At 40.8% G+C, this 24,636-nt stretch overlaps 1 protein-coding gene across 3 annotated transcripts in view; it reads right to left on the bottom strand.

The window, feature by feature from the left end:
* Positions 1 to 895: 895 nt before the first annotated feature.
* LOC142139054 (bile acid receptor-like) overlaps positions 896 to 24,636 on the bottom strand; it is an 88,069-nt gene continuing 64,328 nt past the window's right edge. For 2 of the 3 annotated variants that reach the window (XM_075196310.1, XM_075196311.1), the window contains exons 7-11: positions 21,075 to 21,174; positions 19,744 to 19,872; positions 10,736 to 10,852; positions 2,483 to 2,596; positions 896 to 2,307 (exon numbers count right to left, since the gene is read on the bottom strand). In XM_075196310.1, coding sequence (XP_075052411.1) covers positions 2,069 to 2,307; positions 2,483 to 2,596; positions 10,736 to 10,852; positions 19,744 to 19,872; positions 21,075 to 21,174 — 699 coding nt within the window. In that variant the 3' untranslated portion in view covers positions 896 to 2,068. The remainder of the gene's footprint in view (positions 2,308 to 2,482; positions 2,597 to 10,735; positions 10,853 to 19,743; positions 19,873 to 21,074; positions 21,175 to 24,636) is intronic. The other variant, XM_075196312.1, reaches the window with a different exon arrangement.

Below are 24,636 nucleotides of genomic sequence, written 5' to 3'. Positions count from 1 at the left end.
AGATGTCTGGCATTGTGGGAAGGACAGGGGTAATTTGTAAATGTAGAATATAAGATTTTTAAGTATGGTGTTCCAAACTAAAGAATAACCTCTTATCCAGAAAGTGCTGCAGATGGACAGATTCCATACCTGTACATATCCTTTAGTAATATAACAGAGGATTTACTTTGTTAACCACACCCAAAAACTGCTAGTCCATACCTATCCATATTCCCACCCTTCTACCTTTGCAATTCTAAAAATTGTAGTGCAACAGATTTTATTCATATATTTAACAATTTAGAAGTATTTATAATCTAGAGGGGGGATTTTCACACATCTGTAAACCCTCAGGTCTTGTTCTAAATTGGAACATGTGAATTATTTTTTTCCCCCTATGGTAATTACTCCCATCAACGTTTTGTAGGTTAACTAGGCTATTACTGAGATTCACAAACCATATTTTGAAACCTTTGCTGAAATGTATGTAAAACCATACACTAGAAGCAGCAGCAATATCCTTTTAAAGGCATTATATTTCAATGATTGACTTACAGTATTTGCCATGAATTGTTCCCTCTAACTTGAGCAATTTGCAAATAATATTGTTAAAAAACAGGGCTCATTATGCAAAATCCACTGTGTGGGGATGCACTAAACGTGGGAGCCTACAGCAGCACCTTGGGGTCGTGGTCACATTATATTATTCAACTGGTTTGTTTCCATACCCCTCATCTCAGATGTAACATTGCTGCTATGCTACATTGTAAACATACTAGGTTGTAAACATGGTGAGCCAATATTTCCACTCTAACTACATTTTTTTAGCTATTCACTAAACAGAGGACTGACTAAATGCAAAAAAAAATCCTATATATATATATATATATATATGTATATTTATGTATATAAAAAGTATTTAATGTGTTTGGAACAATACAAGTAGGTATTAATCATATATTTCGGACATTTTGTGATATTTTACATTCATTGAAATACGATATATTAAACTTAGATTAAAATAGGGTACTCTAGGTACTTGGAGGTGTGTCATTCAAGAGTTAGCAATGAATACATCTTTGGAGTAGGAAAGTACCCCCTAGTGGCCTGTTTTCTGCTGCTGTCTTTAAGTAGGTCACAACCTCCAAGCGTCTCAAAAATTGCTGTGAATGCAGGTTTCGCATGTTTGTCTTTTCTAAAGTAGCAGCAATGTAACAAATTGTTACAACCGCTCATGCTAACAAAATCATTATACTTTTTTCAAATCACTTATTTACTAACTGCCGCTAAATGGGTTGTGCACAGTCAGACAATATTAATTCAATGTATTGTTTTATAAATGTCCTTGTGCAACTTTTACTAAATGTATTGTTTTATTTTTGTGTGTCTACCCCAAGGGGTAAATTTATCAAACTGCAGGTTTGAATAAGTGGAGATGTTACCTATATCAACCAAATTCTAGCTGCCATTTTGTAGAATGTAACAATAAATGACAGCTGGAATAAGTTATTTTCAGTGTCCCTGGATACAATACAAATCAGTCTCTGTGCATTGAATGTAATTTTATCCACAGAGCAATTCTGTGTCAAATCCAAGAGCAATGCAAATGCACAACTCTGCTGCTTGATATAAAAGTCTGAAAAACACATAATAAAGTCAGAAAGATAAAACTAAATGTTGCAGGGCGACATGTACAAATCATCAAAAGAAAAAATCACCTAAATATGAAATATGAAAACTCTATTCAGCATCTTTTTTAAAAAACAAAACACTGTCAATGTGTTGTTTACTTTTTTTCTGCAAAATATCAATAAAATATTGATTGTCTTTTTATGCTCTCCCTTGATCAATTAGATTTTATATAAGTATGAAATAGAATCCTGGGATGTAATTAATGCCATTGTGCTCAATATTGTGTAGAAGGTTTCTACTTAATTCAGCTACAGTAACCAGCTAGATTTCCTTTTTTAAATATTGTCTAAAAAGTCTATTGGCACGAAAAAACAAAGTCCAACATCTTAAATGAGACATTTACATAAATTAGGACGAGTAGATATTTAGGTTGATTTCATCTTTGCCGTTTTAGAATTCAGTGGAAGTCCCAGCCACCATAAAGTAATGAAGTAAGCTTGGTGTCTCTTGTTTTCCATGATATCAGCACTTCTGAATGGTTGTGATTAAGGGTCCTTAGTTCTGTCAGACGACCAGTCAGTCGTGCAAAATGTTGTGAGTCTTCTGGATGATAGATTTTTGAATACTTGTGTAAAATGCCTAAAAGGGGCTCCTGCAGTTTTTCAACACAGTTCTTGTTCTTTAAAAATGGGCGATCTGTAATTAGACGTTATTGAAAAAAAAATTCAGAAGCAAAACCAAAAGTGTAGTATTCTGATAATTAGGCAATAATAAGCCTCTTATGAACAATCTATGAGTTACAAAAAGTTCACATCGATTTTATTTTTTTAAGTTATTTTCCTGAAAGAGAATAATAAGCTAATTTATGCACCTGAAAAGAATACGATTATTGCAGAAAGTAAAGCATACTCTGTTTCAGTCACGTTAAGGGAGCCCATGCTTCTGTAGAAGTTGAACAGTGGAATGATAAAGTCTTCTGTGATATCTATAACAACAACAAAAATTTTTAGATATACATATTTTTATAATACTATTATTAAGCATTCATAGAAAATCCTACCTAGGTTCAAACTGTGAAGCAGAACAGCAAGCCATGACCTTCAGGGAAAAATAAGGTAAAGCAGGTCTAAGTTCTGTTCAGCTCTATAAATATGGCAGCTCAATAAGTCAGCCGCATACTCCCATGCATGGCTCCATACATAGCATCCCAGGATAAAAGTGATATGGCCAGTAACCACTGTACAGAATTTATAATCACTTGATTGTGTCTCCAAAAAGATGTTGTATGAGCTGTGGCTGCAGTAGAATATCTAGGAGTCTGAGGAGACCCAGATCAGTGGTCTAAGTAGTTAAAACAATCTGTCATTACAAATGTACACTTAGTTTTGTAATTGAATTACTATGCTGAGTCTATGCTGATGTTACTATGTAAAAAGATGAAAAAATACATACTTCGAACTTGTATTATATAACATTTCACTAATACATACTTAGTTATTATCTAATTAGACAGAAGAGTACATTTTGAAGTTTATTTCTTGGGTCATACTAAATGTATGCTATTGCTTATGGGAAAATGTAATTGAACTATGGAAAAATGAATTTTCTCTGTAAAATAAAAAATGGAATAATACATAAATGAAACAACAGTTATTCTTAACTGTACAAAAATAAAAAAATCACAATAAAAGTAACCCATATCAGCAAAATTCCTAAAACTGAGTCGCTACCATTTAGACTACTTCCAGTCGTCAAAAGTTAACAATAAAAGTGGATGTTTATACCATTACCATACCAGTAATTTCTCCCACAATGTGACATTACTGCTATGTATAACTTACCCTAGCAACCTATATTTTTAATAGCAAATTTTCATTGATTTCACTTACATACCTAGTAATGTAGAAAAACAGTAAAACTTATCATGAGTATACTTATTTACACTATCACAGCCACTCACAACTGCTATCCCGGCACTGAACATAGAGCATGGGAAATCTCCTGGTTATAACTACAAATGCATAATCCATAAGAGCTCATTTCAGGTGGGAGCTATTAGCAGAGCTAGTCTTGCGTCATTACTTATGGTTTTTATTTTACCAAAACGAGGATCTGTACTACAGGAAGCAGATGACACTGGTGCCAGCCTTGATCTAGTTGAGCAATAAAGAGGGTGAAAAGTGAATGTCTTGGGGAGTTTCTATTTCAAATATTTGGGAAGGGGAAGTGTAAAGAGGTGAATCAGTAGCATAGTGGATATTAAGGGAGACGAAGAGTGCAAATGTATAGGGGGAGTGAAGGAGGGGAAATAACACAGGTTGCGGAGAATGTATTCTACAAGAGAGAGTGAGGATGAATTACAGGTGTGCTGGAGGAGGGGAATAAACTTCTGGGAGGCTGAGAAAGGGGAACATGAATTACAATGGAGGGTGAAGGATGGGTAAATTAATTATAGAGGGAGAGGCTTCGAGGGAGAAATCAATTACAGGATAAGTGGAGGGGGATTGGGGTAAATAAATAAGAATTGAGACTGCAGTTGTGGAGAAAAAAAATGTATGGTGAGGGAGGAATAAATTACAGCGGGGTATATTAATTACAGGGGAGTATGGTGAAAAATGAATGACAAGGAGGATGATATATATATATATATATTTGGAGGACTGCCCAGTGCAGTTATTTTTTTATTTACTATCAGTTCTATGTTAACCCACCTCCACCTACTCCCAAAACACATTTGGTACAAGTTTTGGGTTGCAACACTCTGGACATTCAGATTAAAGAAAACAAAAGCCATGTGACTGTGACATATATTCACTACCCAACATTACACGGCAACAAACAATTTTAGACAATCAAACACTAGCAAACTCTTTATTTTGGACAGTTAAAACCTGGACAATCCAGGATAGAATTATAACTGCAGTTGGAAGTATATTGTACTGAATTCCTTTCAAGTCTGGGTCCCACGGTTAAACCACACATGAGAAACCATGAGTACACTAGAAAAGTTAAAATACGGCATATATAACATTGACTATACAAAAATGAAACAAGGTTGTCATGCACACAATCATACCATAATACAGAGGTGCCCAATCTCAGTCCCTAAGAGCTACCAACAGTTTGAGCAATTATCCCACATGTTTCTACAAACAGAAATCCTGATAACATGACCTGTTGGTAGCTCTTGAGAACTTGGTTTGAGTACCTTTGCCACTGTCATATTGTCTCAGAAACCAATACATTCCCATACAAAAATCAGTACATTTGCAATGATGTACATTGTTGCACTGTGCCACTAATTAAAATATATTTATACAATAAGTTATTTCTAATTGATCCAGCCACAGTATCTGTCAGCCAAGACTCCATGGAGTGCTAAGGTTGTAAGACCTCTGTCCCCTCTGGAAAGCTAACCATTCTGATTTAAAAAATGTTCTCCTTAATTTATTTTCATTTTGGCAAGCAGTCTTTTAAACTCTCTTTTTTTATTATAATTCATAGACAGAAAGATATGCTCCAGCAGACTCTCATTCTCCAGTGTTCAGGCTGGATTTCATGTGTTTACTATGTTGCTTGTTCACTGCTGAGCCAGGGCCATTGCATTGCGGCTTCCCACACTGAGCTTTGCAGCAAGTGGACAGGCCATCCCTCCACCAGGCTCAACAGGTTAGCGCTCCCTGTCTTTTCCTTCCACTCCGATTTATCCACCCTTTTATGCAGGGTTTCTGGTGAACTGCTCCAAGCTGGCTTTAGTGCCAGCTTCTCCGCCTCTAGACTCAATGACAGCAACACTGCAGCGAGTGTGTGCAATACCTACTGGGTGTTACCTATGCCTTGTTACGGTTCTCAGTAGTTTCCTATCAGTCAGTGTTAGCGCTAGCCTTCCTAAGGCGCAGAGTCTAACAAAGCCCCCGGTCTTCACCAAGAACCGCCGCAAGGTGGGATGGATTTTGCTGCCGGAGGTCCGTAGGTCACAGCCCTTAGTTTAGCAATGGTAGGTAAGAGATCCGACAAAACAATGAAGAATAGGCTCTGTAGAGGTAGTGTAGTACGGCACAGAGGAACAGGATCAGTTAGCTGAAAAAACACAACACATACAGAAGAATCCAAGCCATATACAGTGGAACTCCTGGTCGGATACACTGAGGATACACTACGCTCAGGAGAGTTGCCAGGTTGGATAAACAGGTGAACAGGTAGCAGCATAGTCAGTAAGGATAGCTGGGTCAGATACACAGGTGCATAGGCAGCAGAGTAGTCAATAATTATAGCCGGGTCATTACACAGGTACACAGGCAGCAGCGTAGTCAATAAGGATAGCCGGGTCGGATACACAGGTACACAGGCAGCAGTGGATTCAGAAGCAGAGGTTAAACAAGCCAAAGTTCATACACAGAGAAACACCAGAAACAGCACAGGGAACACAGAGCCAGACACAAAGTGATAACTTGTTGCTCTAGCAAGGTTGCAGTATCCAGTTGATATGCCGCCTGCCAGCCATAATCATGTGACCGCCCAAACCAGGAAGTGCTCTGCTGTACACAGAGGCACGGAAATCAGCAACACAGGAGCAAGTAAGTTTGTGATAGTACCCCCTCCCTTAAGGGTGGACACTGGACACACTAAAAGGTTTGTGTGGAAATTTTTCATGATTTTTTTTAAAAGAGCATGAAAATCTTTACTAGGAATCCAGGAACGTTCCTCCGGTCCATAACCCTTCCACTTAACTAGAAATTGAAAAGAGCTTCTGTAAATACGAGAGTGTAAGACTTCATCAACCTCATACTCTTTGTCTTGTACAGAGGCTTTTTAGAGGAAGAAAATTTGTTAATAACAAATAAGTGGCTTCAGAAGGGAGACATGAAACACATTAGGTATCCTAATGGTGAGAGGTAATTCCAATCTAAACGCCACAGGGTTGATGACCTCCGAGATCTTAGACCAATGAAGCAGGGAGCAAATTTCCTGGAAGGAACCTGGAGGCAAAGGTTGCAAGTGGAAAACCACACTTTATCACCTGGAGAAAGGATGGGAGCAGGCCGTCTCCCTTTATCAAAAGACTTCTTGCTTAGAATAGAGGTTTGAAACAGTTTCTGATTGATTTGGGCCCACCAAGAAGAAAAATTCTGCAAAAGAGAATCTATGGCAGGAACTCCGGAGGGTGGTAGATCCAAGAACAGAGGAAGCTTGGGGTGGAGTCCCTGAAGGGCAAAGAAAGGTGAGACTGAAGTTGAGCTGTGACAATGGTTATTATGGGTGAATTCTGCTCAAGGTACTAGATTGACCCAGTTATCGTGCTTGGTAGAGATATAGCAGCTGAGTAATTTCTCCAGCTCCTGATTGGTTCTTACAGTCAGACCGTTCAAATTCAACTTGATCCCACATACACGACAGAAAACTCCCCAAAATGTTGCCACAAACTGAGTCCCATGGTCAGAGACTATCACATCCGGACAACCGTGGAGACGAAAGATCTCTTTTATGAACAACTAAGCAAGGGTGGAGACCGAGGGTAAACCTTTCAAAGGAACAAGATGAGCTGCTCAAGAAAAGCGGTCAGTGATAACCCACACCACAGAGTACCCTTTGGAACAGGGCAAATTGGTTATGAATTCCATAGAGAGATGACTCCAAAGACGATCAGGAATGGGAAGTGCATGCAGAAATCCATAAGGAGATTGTCGGTACACAGGTGGAACATGAAGAGACAAAATCATCAACGTCACAGTGTAAGGAAGGCCACCAGTAACTTCGTGAAATTATTTCCTTCGTCTTCTTGTTACCGTAATGGTTGGCAAAGCATGAAGCATGAGTCCATCTGAGGAGTTTAGGACGTAGATGGGGAGGAACCAGTGTTTTGCCATGGGGAATTTTTAGATGAGTAGGAATAGTAGCCATCATGTGAAAAGCTTTATATCTTTTTGAAGTTAAGAAAGCAAGAAGTCACTGCTAATATAACACAGAGACGAGCAAGCCCGCCAAGAAGAATCCAAAGTCTCAGAAGAAATCCAAAGTAGACAGTCCTCTGCGTAAAATTTATTCTGACAGTTTAGTTGTAATAGAATATCTGCTAAATGCAGGCTGTTTAGGTGAGTCTGGTTTACGGAACCTGGCCAGTATCATGTAAACGGCAATATTTTCAGATCCCTTGCGGTCTGCATGGTTTAGCTCTGCCTTCCACGGAGAGGTGAATTCTAACAGGGTGAAGGTATTCATGAGGGACCTCCATGAGGGTTTGGTCTTAGCTGTTTCAGCCCCTCAGTTCGCGGTTCTCTGGTCGGGCACCAAGCGAGACCGGTTGGAGATGGTGTAGGTGTAGAAGTAGAACAAGTACAGGTATCTGAATGATCAGGTTTAGCTGGGAAGCTGGATATGCTGCATTCCATATATGAAAGGTTACTGCAGGTACATGGTGTCTGAATAGCCAGGTTAAGCTGGAGACGTTGGTTTTCCAATTATGACAGGAGATTGCAGGTACAGGGTGTCTGGAAAGCCAGGTTAAGCTGGAGATGCTGGTTTTCCTAGTATGACAGGTGACTGCAGGTACAGGGTGTCTGGAAAGCCAGGTTAAGCTTGGAAGCTGGAGATGCTGATTTTCCTAGTATGACAGGTAACTAAATGATGGGACCCAAATAAACCTCAACTGAGCAGGCTGGAGTACAAGAAGATTGTCAATTTGAGAAAAACACAGGTGCTTTAATTAATTGAGAGAGGTAAGTGGGAGGAATCAGCCTATTGCTGTATGACAGAAGATATAAAAGACGGGTCTGCGCATGTGCAGACCCGAATCCAATATGGCGCTCATCAATGAACGGACTCAACACCAGGAGAAGAGGCAGCGATCCCCAGGTAATCGTGTTGGACCCTGGCAGGTGTGGCAAGTGTCACCTTAAACTTTTTTCTAGCAGCTCCCATTTTTGGTTTTATAAATTTGATTAAATATTTTTACTCTGTAGCACTCTACCATCATTATTATTATTTATTTATTTATTTATTTATAAAGCGACACAGATTCTGTAGTGTGAGTAATGCTATGGGGACTCACACAGAGTGCAGGACGAACGAGGGAGTCAGACAGTAGACAGATGTGGGACAATAGGTAGAGAGCACCCTGAGCGCAAGAGCTTATATTCTAGAGGGAGGGGGGGTGAGAGACAGTAGGACCAACTGGGAACAGATGGAGATGGCAGACAAGGAAGAGGAGGTGATGGATAGAATGGTCAGGAGGTGGTGGGATAAGCAAGATTGAAAAGGTGAGTTTTGAGGGAGTGTTTGAAAGACTGAAGGCTGAAGGAGAGACAAGTAAGATGGGGTAGGGAGTTCCAAAGATTAGGGGCAGCATGGCAGAAGTCTTGGAGGTGAGCATGGGAGGAGATAATGAGAGGTGAATTGAGGCGGAGGTCAGATGTACCTCGAGACAAGGTCAGAGATGTAAAGGGGAGAAGTGTTTGTAAGGGCTTTATAAGTGAGGGTAATGAGCTTGAACTGAATTCTGAAATGGATAGGGAGCCAATAAAGGGATTTACGCAGAGGAGAAGCGGAAGAGGTGCAGTGGGAGAGGAAGATGAGCCTAGCCGCAGCATTCTGTATTGCTTGAAAGTCAAAAATGTGAGAATCAGGAAAGCCAGTGAGAAGGAGGTTGCAATAGTCAAGATGAGAAATGAAGAGTGAACGGACCAATATTTTGGTTGCTTCCTCATAGAGGAAGGGACAGATTTTCGTGATGTTATGGAGGAGGAAGTGGCAGGATTTGGTGAGGTACTGGATATGGGGGTAAAGCTGAGGTCTGAGCCAAGTGTGACTGCAAGGCAGTGGGCTTGGGTGACAGAAGAGTGATGTTGTCAACCAAGAGGGAGATATTGGCAGGGATAGCAACATTGGCAGGAGGAAAAATGATAAGCTCGGATTTGGAGATGTTGAGTTTCAGGAAGGGCTGTGACAACCAGGTAGTTACAGCAGAGAGACAGTTAGATACCTGGGTTAGGAAGGTGGGAGAGAGGTCGGGGGAGGAAAGATAGATGTGTGTGTGTCATCATGCTATATGAGCTAGTTATAAACATGGGCCTCATTAAGGCACATAAGTGGTTCCTGAGTGCAAATAGGCTCTGCTTACACCCGTTGTCAACAAGGAACTAATCGCAAGATCCGTTCCTTGTTGACTACAGGTGTATTTTAAAACCCCGCCCTGCTCTACATTAGTATCTGTTAGCTCCTGCAGCAGCCGGCAGCTTTACGGCCACCGGCTCAATAAAGTGTTAAAAATAGAATTTAAATAAATAATGCATGTTGTCCCCCCCTCTAAACACTATTAGCCCTTGTATTGGTAATCGCAAATTCGGGGGGGAAAGCATGAGATCTCCCCGATTTCACAGAAACCAGCACTTTGCAAGCCAGCCGGGGCTGGTGGCACTATAGCAGGGGAACCCGCAGCAATGCGTCCTCCTGTCATAATGACAAACCAGCCCCAGTCTTTACAGTTGAACTCCCTAAGGAGTGGGGTGCACAAAAAAAATGTGCGGGCCCCCTCTAGGGACACCCAACCCCATGCTGAAAGCACTAGGGCTCTTCCCACACCCCTGGGTCGTGGGTGTGGGGGTAATAAAATGGTTAATGAAAGAGGAGTGTTTATTTATATTTTAGTTTGGATTCTTTTTATTCTTAATAGACTAACGTGGTTTTAACGAGGGATGTGTTTTATTTAAATATTAGTGTGTGTAACCACATGGCTCAGATGCCACTGGGTGACCAGGCATGCGGTCCAAGTGCCAGCATGCCCTGGCTGCCATCGGTATGCTAGTGCTTGTAGTTCCACAAACTAAAATCATGTTTACACTGACATTAACCATTTTATTACCCCACACCCACCGCCCAGGGGTGTGGGAAGAGCCCTAGTGCTTTCTGCATGGGGCTGGGTACACTTTTTTTTTAGCTAGTGTTTATCTATTTATAAATTAATATCTTTAAAGAATACATGTTCTTTTCCATAGAAGGTCCCCATGTCCTATAATCACACTGCATAGACTGATATTCAAATTTGAAAATGTAAATCTTATATCGTCTTGACTGAACTTGTACTGAGTTGATTGTAGGTGCAGGTAGTGACGGAAGAAAGCAACCAAACCTGTATTAAATGCTTGAATATTTTGTCGAGGAGGACACTCTAGAGAATAGAGTGGGCATCTGTCATAATCCTGAATGTGGTAATATTCTGCTGCATGGCTCTGGTATCTTGCAAGACCTGGAAAATACAATTGCATTCTTATATGTCATATGTTTCTTGATTTTTTTTAAATATTTAGGTAATTTATGACAAAACAAAACTTTTAATATTTTAATTAATCCTAAACCAGGTTTTACATCGCCTTGAGCAAAATAAATGTTACTTTAAACAGGGTATAGGTTTCTAATTCACCTTTCCATTTTACTCATGAGAAGGGACTATCCTACAAATAAATTTGTTGGAGCCTTGGCTGAGGTCTCTTGTATGAAAGGCACATGATTTTTATTGTAGAAGGAATAATACCATAGAATTTTGTGGTAATTTGGAAAATCCATACTTTTAATATGTTAATCACAATAATGAACTATTGGCAAATTAGACTCATGTGGACAGCACAGTGGTAAGCATTGCCTCACAGCACTGGGGCCATAAGTTCAATTCCAAACGTCACTTTTTGTGTCGAATTTGACTGATACTGATGATTGATCTGATGTCACTCACCAGACTGTGAGTGCTTCTTCCCGTGTATTTAGGAACCGTGGCCGTCCACTATCCTGAGGGTCTGCGCATGTGCAGCCCTTTCAAACCTTCAGTTCATGTTCCTTTTAGTTAATTGGCTGATCAGGCAACACTCCCTATTTAAAGCATCTGTGTTCAATACCACGTTGCCTGATCTTGGAGTCTCATTCCCATGAGCCTCGGAAGGTGTTCCTGTGTTTCCTCGTGTATTCAGCGCTGCTGATTCCTGTGGTTTCCAGACCACTTCAACTCTCCTGTGTTTCATCGTGACTGTATTAGCTGATTCCTATCCGCTGCCTCCGTGCACTACAGTTATCAGACCACTTCAACTCTCCTGTGTTTCATCGTGACTGTATTAGCTGATTCCTATCCGCTGCCTCCGTGCACTACAGTTATCAGACCACTTCAACTCTCCTGTGTTTCATTGTGAATGTTAGCTGATTCCTATCCGCTGCCTCCGTGCACTACAGTTATTAGACCACTTCAACTCTCCTGTGTTTCATCGTGACTGTATTAGCTGATTCCTATCCGCTGCCTCCGTACACTACAGTTATCAGACCACTTCAACTCTCCTGTGTTTCATCGTGACTGTATTAGCTGATTCCTATCCGCTGCCTCCGTGCACTACAGCTATCAGCTCACTTCTACTCTCCTGTGTTTCATCGAGACTGCACCAGCTGATTCCTCCTGGGACTTCGCATCCTGCCGGCCTCCAGCCGTTCAGGTATCTCTGCACTCCTGTCTGACAGCCTGCTCCTGAACCACGGTATGCATACTTCTCATTGACTGTGCTGGTGTATTGCATATCTTGCTGGACTGAGTTGTTCTCCCCTGGAGTTTACTATCCGCTGAGACTATTGCCATCATTTGACTGTGTTACCTTTTGCCGGATAGTTCCTGTGACTTTGTATTATTGTGCAGTGCTGTTCAGTCATTACTATATTGTGCATATCATCGTGGGATCAAGTTCAGTGTGCCCGTGTATACTCTGTATTGCATTTCTCTCCCCGTGCTCCTCCTCACTTATATATTCAGTGGTACAACTTGCTAGAGGCAGACCACTGATCCCTGTTTCCCGAGTCACCTGTTCCAGTATCCTTTCACATAGCAGTGGTACAACTTGCTAACTGTAACAGATTCTGGATACTATATTACTAATCTTGATTAGCACTGGCTTACCTGAGGTGTGGAGTCTAACAATCTCCCCGGTGTTCACCAAGAACCGCCGCAAGGCGGGGTGGGCTTCGCTGCCAGGAGTCGCAGGTCGCGGTCCCCAGGTTCGCCTCAAGATGTAGTACAGCGGAGTGAAGCGGTGGTAGCGGAGTCAACAAGCCGGTTCGGTACACAGGAATGGAGTCAGGCAGAATCAGAAGGCAACTCGGAGTCAACAAGCCAGGTTCGGTACACGGGTCACAAGAATAGGAGAATGGTCAGCAAGCCGGGTCGGTACACAGGGATTGGAGAGCCAGGGAAGTCAAACAGGCAGAGATCAGCACACAGGAGACACTGGAAACAGGAAGACACTGCAATCCACGAAGAGCAGGAGCCAGGAACAGGTAAGTGTTGCTCTGACACTCAGCGAGTGTCAGAGTGAGGTTTTTATACTGAAGGGGATTCAAAATCCCTGCCTCTAGGGTTGTGGTCACATGGTCTTGAATGTGGAAGTGCGGCTGGACGGAGCGGCGGGGATCAGGTAAGTCCGTGACAGTACCCCCTGCCATAAAGGTGGACGCCGAACACCTAATAGGGTTTCAAAGGAAATTTTTTATGGAAGGATTTAAGTAGACGGGGAGCATGTAGGTCAATGGCTCTTACCCATGAGCGCTCCTCAGGGCCGTAACCCTTCCAATCCACCAAGAACTGTATGGCACCTTGAACTTTACGAGAATCTAGGATAGTTTTAATCTCGTATTCAACTTGATCCCGATCCACAGCAGGAGGAGGAGTTCTGGATGAGGTGGAGAATCTGTTGGTTACCATCGGTTTTAACAAGGAGACATGGAAGACATTGGGTATGCGTAAGGAGGGAGGCAGACTCAATCTAAAGGCTACGGGATTAATAATCTCAGATATAGCAAATGGGCCAATAAACTTGGGAGCAAATTTTTTACTGGGAACCTTTAAACGAATGTTCTGGGTGGATAGCCATACCCTTTCAATTTTGTGGGATCCATCTGTAGACCGGTGCCCGAAATAATATATCCCAGGAAGGGAATTTGTCTCTGCTCGAAGATGCATTTCTCCAATTTGCAAAATAACTGATTTTTTCGGATACGAGAGAGGACCTCCAATACATGAGTACGATGAGATGCTAGATCTTGAGAAAAGATGAGAATGTCGTCCAAGTAGATGACTACAGATTGGTACAAGAGGTCTTGAAACAGCTCATTCATAAAGCTCTGAAATATGGCTGGGGCATTGCATAGCCCGAAAAGCATGACCAGATATTCAAAGTGGCCGTCTCGGGTGTTAAACGCCGTCTTCCATTCACCCCCCTCCTTAATGCGTATAAGGTTATACGCTCCTCTGAGGTCAAGTTTAGAAAAGATGGTGGCACCCTTGATCCGGTCAAATAATTCAGAAATCAGTGGCAGTGGATACCGATTTTTAACGGTAATGGCATTCAGGCCTCTGTAATCAATGCAAGGGCGGAGGCCCCCATCTTTCTTTTTTACGAAGAAGAAGCCAGCCCCAGCTGGGGAGGCAGACTTGCGGATGAAGCCCCTGTTTAGATTTTCTTGGATGTACTCCTCCATAGCCTTAGATTCCGGGAGGGAAAGGGGGTAAACACGGCCCCTGGGAATGGGTTTACCAGGTATCAGGTCAATGCCACAGTCCCAGATTCTGTGAGGGGGAAGTCTAGTGGCCTCTTGTTGACAAAAAACATCAGAGAAGGTTTGGTATGGCTCAGGCAGGAGAGTCACAGGAAATTCTTGGGTACGTCTGGGACTATTCGGGGGAACCACTCTCTGTAGGCAGCGAGAGAAGCAGGACTGTCCCCAGGACAATATGTGACCAGATTTCCAGTCCAAGGTGGGAGAGTGGACACGAAGCCAAGGAAGTCCTAGGATGACTGGGTTGGTAGATCTCTGTATTACTAAAAAAGAAATCTCCCGATGAAGTGCTCCTATCTGAAGTAGAAGAGGAATAGTGCGTACCAGGATGGACCCCTCAGGGATTCTTCCCCCATCAATGGCCATCAGAGAGATGGGTTGTTCCAAGGCTTGTGTGGGAATAGCGAATTGTTTAACTACTGTGGCAGAAATGAAATTTCCTGCGGCTCCGGAATCTAGAAGAGCCGACTGCGGGAAGGTCTTTTGTCCTAACTGAAGGGAAATGGGAATAGACAGGCAATCATTACTATTGGGAACTGACTGACACTGAGAAAAGAGGCCCAACGATACAGCTCCAGAACTCGTTAGGCCCTGTCGTTTCCCGAGCGTTTGGGACAAGAACTCAGAAGATGGCCACTCTCTCCACAATATAAACACAACTTGTTCCGAAATCACCTCTTCCTCTCTTCGGCTGATAGGCGTGTCCTCCCAAGTTGCATGGGCTCTTCAGGGGGAAGAACAGGGGTTTGGAAGTTGGAGCCAAGCGAATCATGCTACGCCGCGACTGTTCCTTCTCGGAATTACGTTCCTTGAAATGCAAATCAATTTTGACACAAAGGGAGATAATGTCGTCCAAAGACGTAGGGAGTTCCTGGGATACCAACTCGTCTTTGATTCGGTCTGAAAGGCCCTGCCAGAATGTAGCTACTAGTGCCTCATCGTTCCAGCGAAGTTCAGAGGCCATGGTTCTGAAGTGGACCGCATACTGCCCGACAGACTGGTTTCCCTGGCGGAGATGTAGTAAGCCGGAAGCGGCATTGGACACCCTTCCTGGCTCATCAAATATTTTCTTGAAGGTGGACAAGAAGAGGTTGAAGTTAGGTAGAAGTTATGTAGAATGGGGTCGTCCCTCTCCCATAAGGGGGAAGCCCATGCTAAAGCTTGACCGGACAATAACGAAATCACATAGGCCACTTTCGTTTTTCCGGAGGGGAAGTTCCCAGGTAGGAGCTCGAATTGTATGGAGCATTGATTTAAAAATCCTCTGCAATTTTTAGGGTCTCCATCGAACTTAGGTGGGTTAGGTAACCGTAGCTGCGAGGAAGAAGCTGCTGCTGCGGCCTGAGGTACAGGGGCCACTGCCGGCCCAGGTGATCCACCAGCCACTAGGGTGTTCTGGACAACATCCAACCGAGTGGATAGACTATTGAGGAATTTTAAAAGTTGCTCTTGGTTAGCTTCTTGCTTATCCATCCTTCCTACTAAATGCTCCAACAGATCTTTAGCTGTGGTATCAGAGCAAACTGTAACAGATTCTGGATACTATATTACTAATCTTGATTAGCACTGGCTTACCTGAGGTGCGGAGTCTAACGATCTCCCCGGTGTTCACCAAGAACCGCCGCAAGGCGGGGTGGGCTTCGCTGCCAGGAGTCGCAGGTCGCGGTCCCCAGGTTCGCCTCAAGATGTAGTACAGCGGAGTGAAGCGGTGGTAGCGGAGTCAACAAGCCGGTTCGGTACACAGGAATGGAGTCAGGCAGAATCAGAAGGCAACTTGGAGTCAACAAGCCAGGTTCGGTACACGGGTCACAAGAATAGGAGAATGGTCAGCAAGCCGGTTCGGTACACAGGGATTGGAGAGCCAGGGAAGTCAAACAGGCAGAGATCAGCACACAGGAGACACTGGAAACAGGAAGACACTGCAATCCACGAAGAGCAGGAGCCAGGAACAGGTAAGTGTTGCTCTGACACTCAGCGAGTGTCAGAGTGAGGTTTTTATACTGAAGGGGATTCAAAATCCCCGCCTCTAGGGTTGTGGTCATGTGACCGCCTCCGGGTGCGGTCACATGGTCCTGAATGCGGAAGTGCGGCTGGACGGAGCGGCGGGGATCAGGTAAGTCCGTGACACTAACGCAGACCACTGACTTCCCGGATACCTCCACCTGGATTCCATTCCTTCACATAGACAGCGGTACAACTTGCTATACGCAGACCGCTGACTCTCATCACCTCCTCGTTGCTGCTGGACATTCCTCCTCACTATAGCAGTGGTACAACTTGCTACCGCAGACCACTGACTATCCTCACGTTTCCTTTGTCCATTCAGTTCCTCGTGTACTACTATCTGTATATTACCAGTGCTGCTAGTCATAGACTTTCCTCGAGCATTCTCTACCATCTGCTGTCTCCTGTTCCGTGATCACCCCGCTACAAGAGTACCATATTACCATCTATACTACTCTGGTAAGTCCATCACCTGGTGATCCCTGGGTAAAGACTCCTAGTGCCCCTGACATCTGAATAATTAATTATCTTCTGTAAAGCGTTGTGCAACAAGTAGTTGCTATGTAAATAGAAGATTAATAATAAAAAGGTTAGTGTGAAGACTCCTATATGTGTGTATTTAGCTTTTGCTTGTCTTTCATATGCTTCATTGTTTTGTCTCAACAGGCAGGGCCTGCACCACCATTAGGTGAACCTAGGTTGCCTATGGTGCCAGGGTGTAGGAAGCATCTTAAACACTTTATGAGTGACATAAAGTCGCTCCTTCATTGGTTGTATTGTTACTGCGACCCCACAATTACCTCAGCTGCTATCATGAAAGGGCAAAATCCAGCATCTGCTTACCTGTGAAGCTGCTCTTCAATGTTTGTAATGGGCTGGTAGTGTAGTTTTAGCTATCATGTCACAGCCCAGAACCACATTCCCAAGAAGATGCTGTCCTGTCCCTGCTCTACACTAGGGAAAGAATAGGGGTGTGGGGTCGGTCAGGAGTGGTGCTTAAGTAGGGGTGTTGCCTAGGGTGTCCAGAAAGCATACACCTGGGCTTCCAGTTCCACTGTGCATGTCTGAACCAGCAATGCTGGATCACGCTTGCGTAGGGCATTGTACACTGGCTGGCAAAGCAGTAATACTTCTCTTACTGCTGCCAGCCAGCATCACTGGGGAGCTGAGCATCGCTCAACTGCCCCAGCAAAATTCCAATTATAAAGTGCAGCAATAGGAAATGTTCTATTGCTACAAAGAACAGCAATAGAAATCTAGTCCTATCACTGCTTTGTAGTAAATAGAACCTTGTTCTTGAACATCTCACTCAATTCTATTCCCTTCCCTGATTCATTTTCTAAATTTGCAGAGTTGGCCTAATGAGGCCATCTGGACATCTCCTGATGTATTTTTTCATTGTCTCGCGGCGCCGCGGGCCCCGCTCTGTCAGGGGGCCCCCGGACCAAGGGCTGCCAGCAAAGAGACAGAGTACTACCTGTCTGCTGACCCTCTTCTGGGACTAACCACCTTCCTTCATTTCCCCACAGATTTTATTATCCATTCCTCCGTCCCTTCCTCTATGTGTGGCCTCCTCTAGTCCCCCGTAAGAGAAGATGTCACATGGGATGCGCACGACATGAGAGGTGCCGTTACATGTGTGCAGAGCAGCAAAAGAGGCAGATAGAGGAGCCTGCCACTCCTGCAAGCTCGGATGGAACAAGGTAAGTGTGAGGGAAGGGTGGATGGTATGCTAATGGTGGAGTGTCAGTGTTAATTTGCTGGTGGGTCTATTTAACTTAATAGTGGGGTCTATCAATTTAAAATGAGGTTTAACTTAATGTTGGGTGAGCTATTAATTGAATGTGGGGCTTAGTTTGGGGAGGAGGGCTATTTATTAAAAGTGAACATGAATTATTTCATGCCCGGGATTGTTGTGGGAAATGGTTATATTTATTAAACGTAAATGCTGTTAATTTATTGCTGGGGCTGTTTGGAGAGAGGGAAATAAATAAATTTATTAAACGGAAATACTATTAGTGTAATGTCTGGGTTGGATGGAGGGAATAGATCTATTTATCAAATGTAAATCTATTATTTTAATGCTGAGGTTGGAGGGAGGCCTAATTATTAAATGTGGGTGATATTGATTTAACGCCAGGGCACTTTTTCCACAGCTGTTACTTTACAAAGGCTTCTGCAGCGGCAACTGTTAGATTTGAGAGATAGCAGCTTATATTATGTTTCTGGTAATGAGCTGTAATTTAATATTATACATTAATAACACGCTTTACATCTGCCTTAGAAAGAAGCAAGAAGGACATTATTAAGTTTAGCTACAGAATTAAAATGGGGTAGTGAAGTAATCACTCGGAACATACTTCACTGTCTATAGAGGGCACCTAACCTGTTGATAAACAGAAATTCTCCATATTTTATAATATTGAATGAATGTAGCTATTTTAATCAATAAATTAGATTGGAAACCACATAAGTCACAGTTGTACTTCTAGACAGGAGTGTATAGTAAAATCAGCTGTGACGCGCCGGAAACAAATCAGTCAATTGTGTATATCTCCCAAACACTTCAAACAGTATTTCCAGTTTTGTATATGGATGGCAAAGAAAATAAAATGGCGTCATTCTCTATAAGACTACACTGATCTTGGAGCAGTTGAAGAGTACATGTCTGAAGGTAAATCATGTATAGTGTGTACACATGCATCGGCATGCTGATAGGGACTTTTTTCTTATCATTGACAAATCGCTAGAATTAGAATTTTATTTGTAATTTTCCTATAGTGTGTACCTAGCCTTAGATCACCAACTAAGGCTAGGTACACACTATAGGAAAATTACAAATAAAATCCTATCCCTTTTCTAAACAGAAACAAACTACAGAATAAATAAAGCAATATAATATTGTACCTACCTAATGCTTGCCAATTTGTAATGTTAGAGAATATAAAACCCACAGTGAGCTGAAATTGAGCAAAATGCTGGTTTACCTGCCCTCCACCACCTATGACCCACCATTCATTCTTCAACAATAAGGGGCAGATTCAATTAGCCTCAATGTAACGCATGGTATCTCTGGAACAGTCTGCGGAAATCTCCACTCATTTTCCCTAGCGTCCCATAGAGATGTGAGGGAAAATGAGCGAGAGATTTCTGTATCGCATTTGCCAGCAAGGTGCGGTCATCGCAGCTTATTGAATCTGCACCTAAGACAGGTAGCACAAATCTTTGCAAACAAACACCCTTCAGCCTATTCACTTGTATGCTCCACACTTGACTGATTGAGTGTATATTTCTTTTTTGTGACTGTTTTAATTCATTTTCCTACTATATACATAGAAAGCTTTTACGTCTGGCTAAGTGCACACATTTAGTATACTTATCAAATTTATTATATACTACTGAATTGAAGCTGTAAGCAATACCAGTTGGAGATAGTTATACTAAATGTATGTGTTCTTTAAGGGTATTTCCTCAATATTCCCTTAAAGAAGCCATACAATAGAGCTAATGCCCTACAAATGTTTTAATGTTGTATTTTACATGGTAACTTACCATCATTACCAGGCAGTGAGCATCCTGCTGCTTGTTGATTGTATATTTGTGCTGAACGTAAGAACATAGCTTCAACAGTAGAACCCTTTAGAAGGGCAATCTGATCATCATGATCCAGCATTTCAAATCCTGCAAAAAGAAAATTTACAATAAATGTTTCTGATTCAGACCTAGAACCAATAGTTTCTAAAAATAATTCAATTTAAAGCACAGTCCCATGCCAACATTGTACTTTTGTGTGATCACAGTACTCTTCTAGTATCATTCTTATATTCTATTTTATATTAGTATGTTACACTTTCCACATTTTTTACAGACATTTATAATATAGTGTAGATAAAGGTGAAATAATTGAAATCAATATCAAAATAAGCAATTTTCATTGACTTTTGTGTACTGCTGGTTCTTTAGAGGTGTAGGCTAAGCAGATGTGCCCTGTGTTCTACTTTGTTAACTCTACAGGAAATTGAATTGGGACAGGGCTCATGTACAGACTAAGGACATATAAACATTACAAAAAGCAGAACATGGTGTAAGCATGCCATTTTTTTGCCATTCAGGTATAACAGCTTTACATAATGTCCATGCATTTAGACCTTCAGTAGTGTATTCTATATTATGTACATGAATCAATAGCTCATGGAACAACTTTGTAATGTGACAAGTGCTAAATCCCACCCAAGGTCCTAACTGTGTGGAGTTTGTTTGTTCTCCCCATGTTTGCAGGAGTTTTTTCTGGGTGCTCCAGTTTACTCCCACAGCACAAAAAACATACTGACAAAATGGTTTCTGCACATGTGTGTGTGGTAGGAATTTAAACTGTAAGCTGTGATGTGAATTTTATGTGCAACGCACTATAATAAGATGGCGCTATACGAATAATAATAATAATAAAAATAATCATATAGAATAAACTCGGAAAACTCTAAAGTAAGACTACGAATAATAGTAATGCTGTGAATTTCATCTAAACGTGACCATACTTTTAGTCCAAACTGCTGTTTCAACACATTTTCTTCTATAATTTGGGCATAACACTTGTGTATAAAAATCTACTGTCAGGGAAATTTATAGAAACTAACAGAAGTTTAAAAACACCAATAAACAAATTCAAAATGTGAACTAAATAGTTAATAAGTGGAAAAGCAACATTATTATTATTTGTGACTATTAGGACTATTTTCAGAGGTTTGTGGTAACAGTGAGCAGGGCATGGTTTAGGAATTGTAGCCATAATTTTTAAAAATTGCTTCTTGCAATGATTAAAATGTTAACAGAAAATGATAATGATGCAAGATGAACATTCATGTCACACAGCTCCAATCATTTACCTGGGAGTCTTTTGGTAAATTCCACCAGCGCTTGCACCTGCATTACAGCTGCTTCAGAGATATGGTAGAATATCTCCTCAGGATTTGCTGATTCTTCTAGCTGGGCCAAAATGGAAAAACATGGTTGTTAGTTAGTACTGTATAGGACACTGAAAAAAAAATATTTATTTTAAAAGCACATTCAGTTTTTTTATATTTAGTGAAACAAGCATAATTCTACCACTCTGGCATTTTCTTGATAATTTGATCACTGGAGACACTATTGTACAATCATGTATTGACAATATTTGATTGTACCAAAGCTATATGGTTGTTGTTAATATATTGTTATGCAGATGGCCCACTGTTACTGTAAGTGCGACACATGAAAGGTGACACAAATGCATTGTATTGTGCTAGATATCCATGCCGACTCACATACATTTCTACTTGTGAGTATGGTATGACTCGATGCATGCGATACTATCAGCAATTCTCTTGACAGGGGTCTGTGTTGTTGTTCAAAAAGCAGATGTTTAATATTAATGCATCATATGTAATGGAACAATGCTCCACCTACTGTAGATTATATGGATATTAGAATCCACAGAGGAGGTCAGTGACCACATAAAAGGGTGAAGTTATAGGCCGAGTGTGTTTAAATAAATCATAGATATATGAGAAAACTATGCCAAGACTTGATCATTTGCAAATGAAACTAGTTGCAACCATCCACATTTTAGAAAAAATATATCCAAAAAGGCTTCTAACTAGCTGCAAAATGGGGTTCTTTAACGTTAAGTATAGATTGCAGCAATTGCTTCAAAATCAAGAGGTGCACTATTTGACCTGTCACACTCAAAAGTGTTCAATTTTAAAATTAACTTATTTTGAATACAAGCTAATATATTGAACTTAAACTTTGTTTAGATAAATTTATTTTGTATTTTTTTAGCTTTAAACAAATTGAATGAAACTTTGACTGGATATGCACGGTTTATTTTCATTCTTACATTAGGAATTTTGCACACAAAAAAAACAACATTTTTTTCTATGTGTTTTATTTATTTATATAAAATACTCTGCAAAAGTTTTAGGTAGGTGTGGAAAAAATGCTGCAAAGTAAGAATGCTTTCAAAAATAGAAGTGTTCATAGTTTACTTTTTAGCAATTAAACAAATGAAAAGTGGGCAGCACGGTGGCTAAGTCGTTAGCACTTCTGCCTCACAGCACTGGGGTCATGAGTTCAATTCCCAAACATGGCCTTATCTGTGTGGAGTTTGTATGTTCTCCCCGTGTTTGCGTGGGTTTCCTCAGGGTGCTCCGGATTCCTCCCACACTCCAAAAACATTACTAGTAGGTTAATTGGCTTCTATCAAAATTGACCCTAGTCTGTTTGTCTGTGTGTGTGTGTGTGTGTGTGTGTGTGTGTATGTTAGGGAATTTAGACTGTAAGCTCCAATGGGGCAGGGACTGATGTGAATGAGTTCTCTGTACAGCGCTGCGGAATCAGTAGCGCTATATAAATAAATGGTGATGATGATGATGAATGATCAGAAGAGAACTCTAAATCAAATCAATATTTGGTATGACCACCCTTTGCCTTCAAAACAGCATCAATTCTTCTAGGTACACTTGCACAAAGTCAGGGATTTTGTAGGATTATTGTCAAGTGTATGGTTAATCAATCATACCAAACAGGTGACTTCTATTAGCACTTCTATTTTTGAAAGCATCCTTACTTTGCAGCAATTTTTCCACACCTGCCTAAAACTTTTGCACAGTATTGTATATTAACATGAGTGAGACCTACTATACTTCTTTCATGGCTAAGTTCATATAAAATCTCACCCATAGGCTACTGAAATAATACAAGTTCTGCTTAGATGTACCTATCAGTAACTTTCAATGAAAGGTAAAAATATTAAAAAAATTGTTTTTTTACAATTTTTTTTATTTCAGTACAACGTTCCTTAAAGCTCTTGTCCCTATCTGAAGCCCCAGTGCTACCAGAACAGGATGCCTGACCTTTGTACATAAGCAAAAGAGTAATATTACTGGCACAGAATTCCTATTATTTCAACAAAAGTAAGTTGTTACCATTAGCTTTCATGTATCAATTTATTTATTCAAATTAATGTATGTATGGCAGGTGCTACCACTGAACTAAGAAAGATTCACAGAGTAATAGACCAATCTTGTTAATTTGTGGTGCACAAACTGAGTCATTATAATTTTCTATATTAATCTAATGTGATCCAATATGAATCCCCACTGTATAAAATAACAACTTTATTGAGGATTCATTTAAAATGTCACATAAAGTAAGAATATTTATAATCAAGGTGATAAGTAAATAAAATAACTATATACATTTCTGGGGTTCTTGATATTTCTCTTTGTATTTCTTATTTCTTATTGTGTTTTTAACACTACGGAGTCTTTCCATTTCACAACAATCATTAAATGGGAAGCTCAGTTTTTTTTATAACTCAGATATAAAACCCCAAATACTTAGGGGTGTTATAGTGCCTTATCTGAAGGTTTTCGGTAGTTTGTATAGATTTATAGAAAAAATAGTCACTGCACTTTAAGGTCTCAAATAAATCCTCATGTGTTAAGGGACAATCTTATACACTAAACAATTATTTTGTGAAATTGTGTATCTAAAGTAACAATCTGTATTCAGTTTCTACACATGCTACACTAGGTAACAGATTGTGGTGGTTATTGCACTCGTAATTATATATGGAACAGTGTGTTATCATACACTCCTTATATATTGCCAAATATCTTACTGTCATTTATGAAAATATTTCTGTGTGTCACTATCAACTCTCATATGGCACCTGATAACAATTTAAATATGGTTACAGGATTATAGTCTCCCCATAGGGATATATAATAATATGTACATGGAGATACTGAGAACCTTTGTAAACTAACTATACCATGCGGACACAATGCTGCACTCTAATCCTGTACTATTGCATCTCCTAAATTGGATCACTAAGATCAAATACATTTCTTTAAAGAAGTTAAGCAAAGTAGGACATCAACTCCCAGCTTACATGCTGACATGCTTTTCTCTGTAAACTGGTTTCTCAAGGCAATGTGTCTTCGAGGGATAGCTAGTTTACAACAGTACACAGCAATTCCATGTGCATATTATTATATCCATATCAAGAGACTACAATCTTGATACCATATTTACAGTGTTATCAGGTACCCTATGATTTCAGAAGAGAGTTGGTGGTGATACACAGACATATTTCCATTACTACCAGCAGTAAGATAGTTGCTAATATAGAAGGAGTGCATGATAACACTCTGTTCCACTACTCTGACAGCTTCTAGTATAGCATAATTAAAAGTGCAGCAACCACATGAAAACTGTTCCCTAGTGTATTTTGTGTAGCAACTGTTTTTTAGATTATTGTAGTAGCCACCTGAACAATTGGAAAAATAAGATTCCTAAGTGACAACTGCTAAGGATGGAAAGAAATTGTAATACACAATATATAATAATAAGCTATACCATTATTAAGTTCATTAGCTGAAAATGGATATCCCTTAAATATTC

Source organism: Mixophyes fleayi, chromosome 2 (genome assembly GCF_038048845.1).
Source record: "Mixophyes fleayi isolate aMixFle1 chromosome 2, aMixFle1.hap1, whole genome shotgun sequence".
In the NCBI taxonomy this organism is placed as follows: domain Eukaryota; kingdom Metazoa; phylum Chordata; class Amphibia; order Anura; family Limnodynastidae; genus Mixophyes; species Mixophyes fleayi.
The sequence above is the reverse complement of the archived record's forward strand: the minus strand, read 5'-3'. Positions and strand labels throughout refer to the sequence as shown.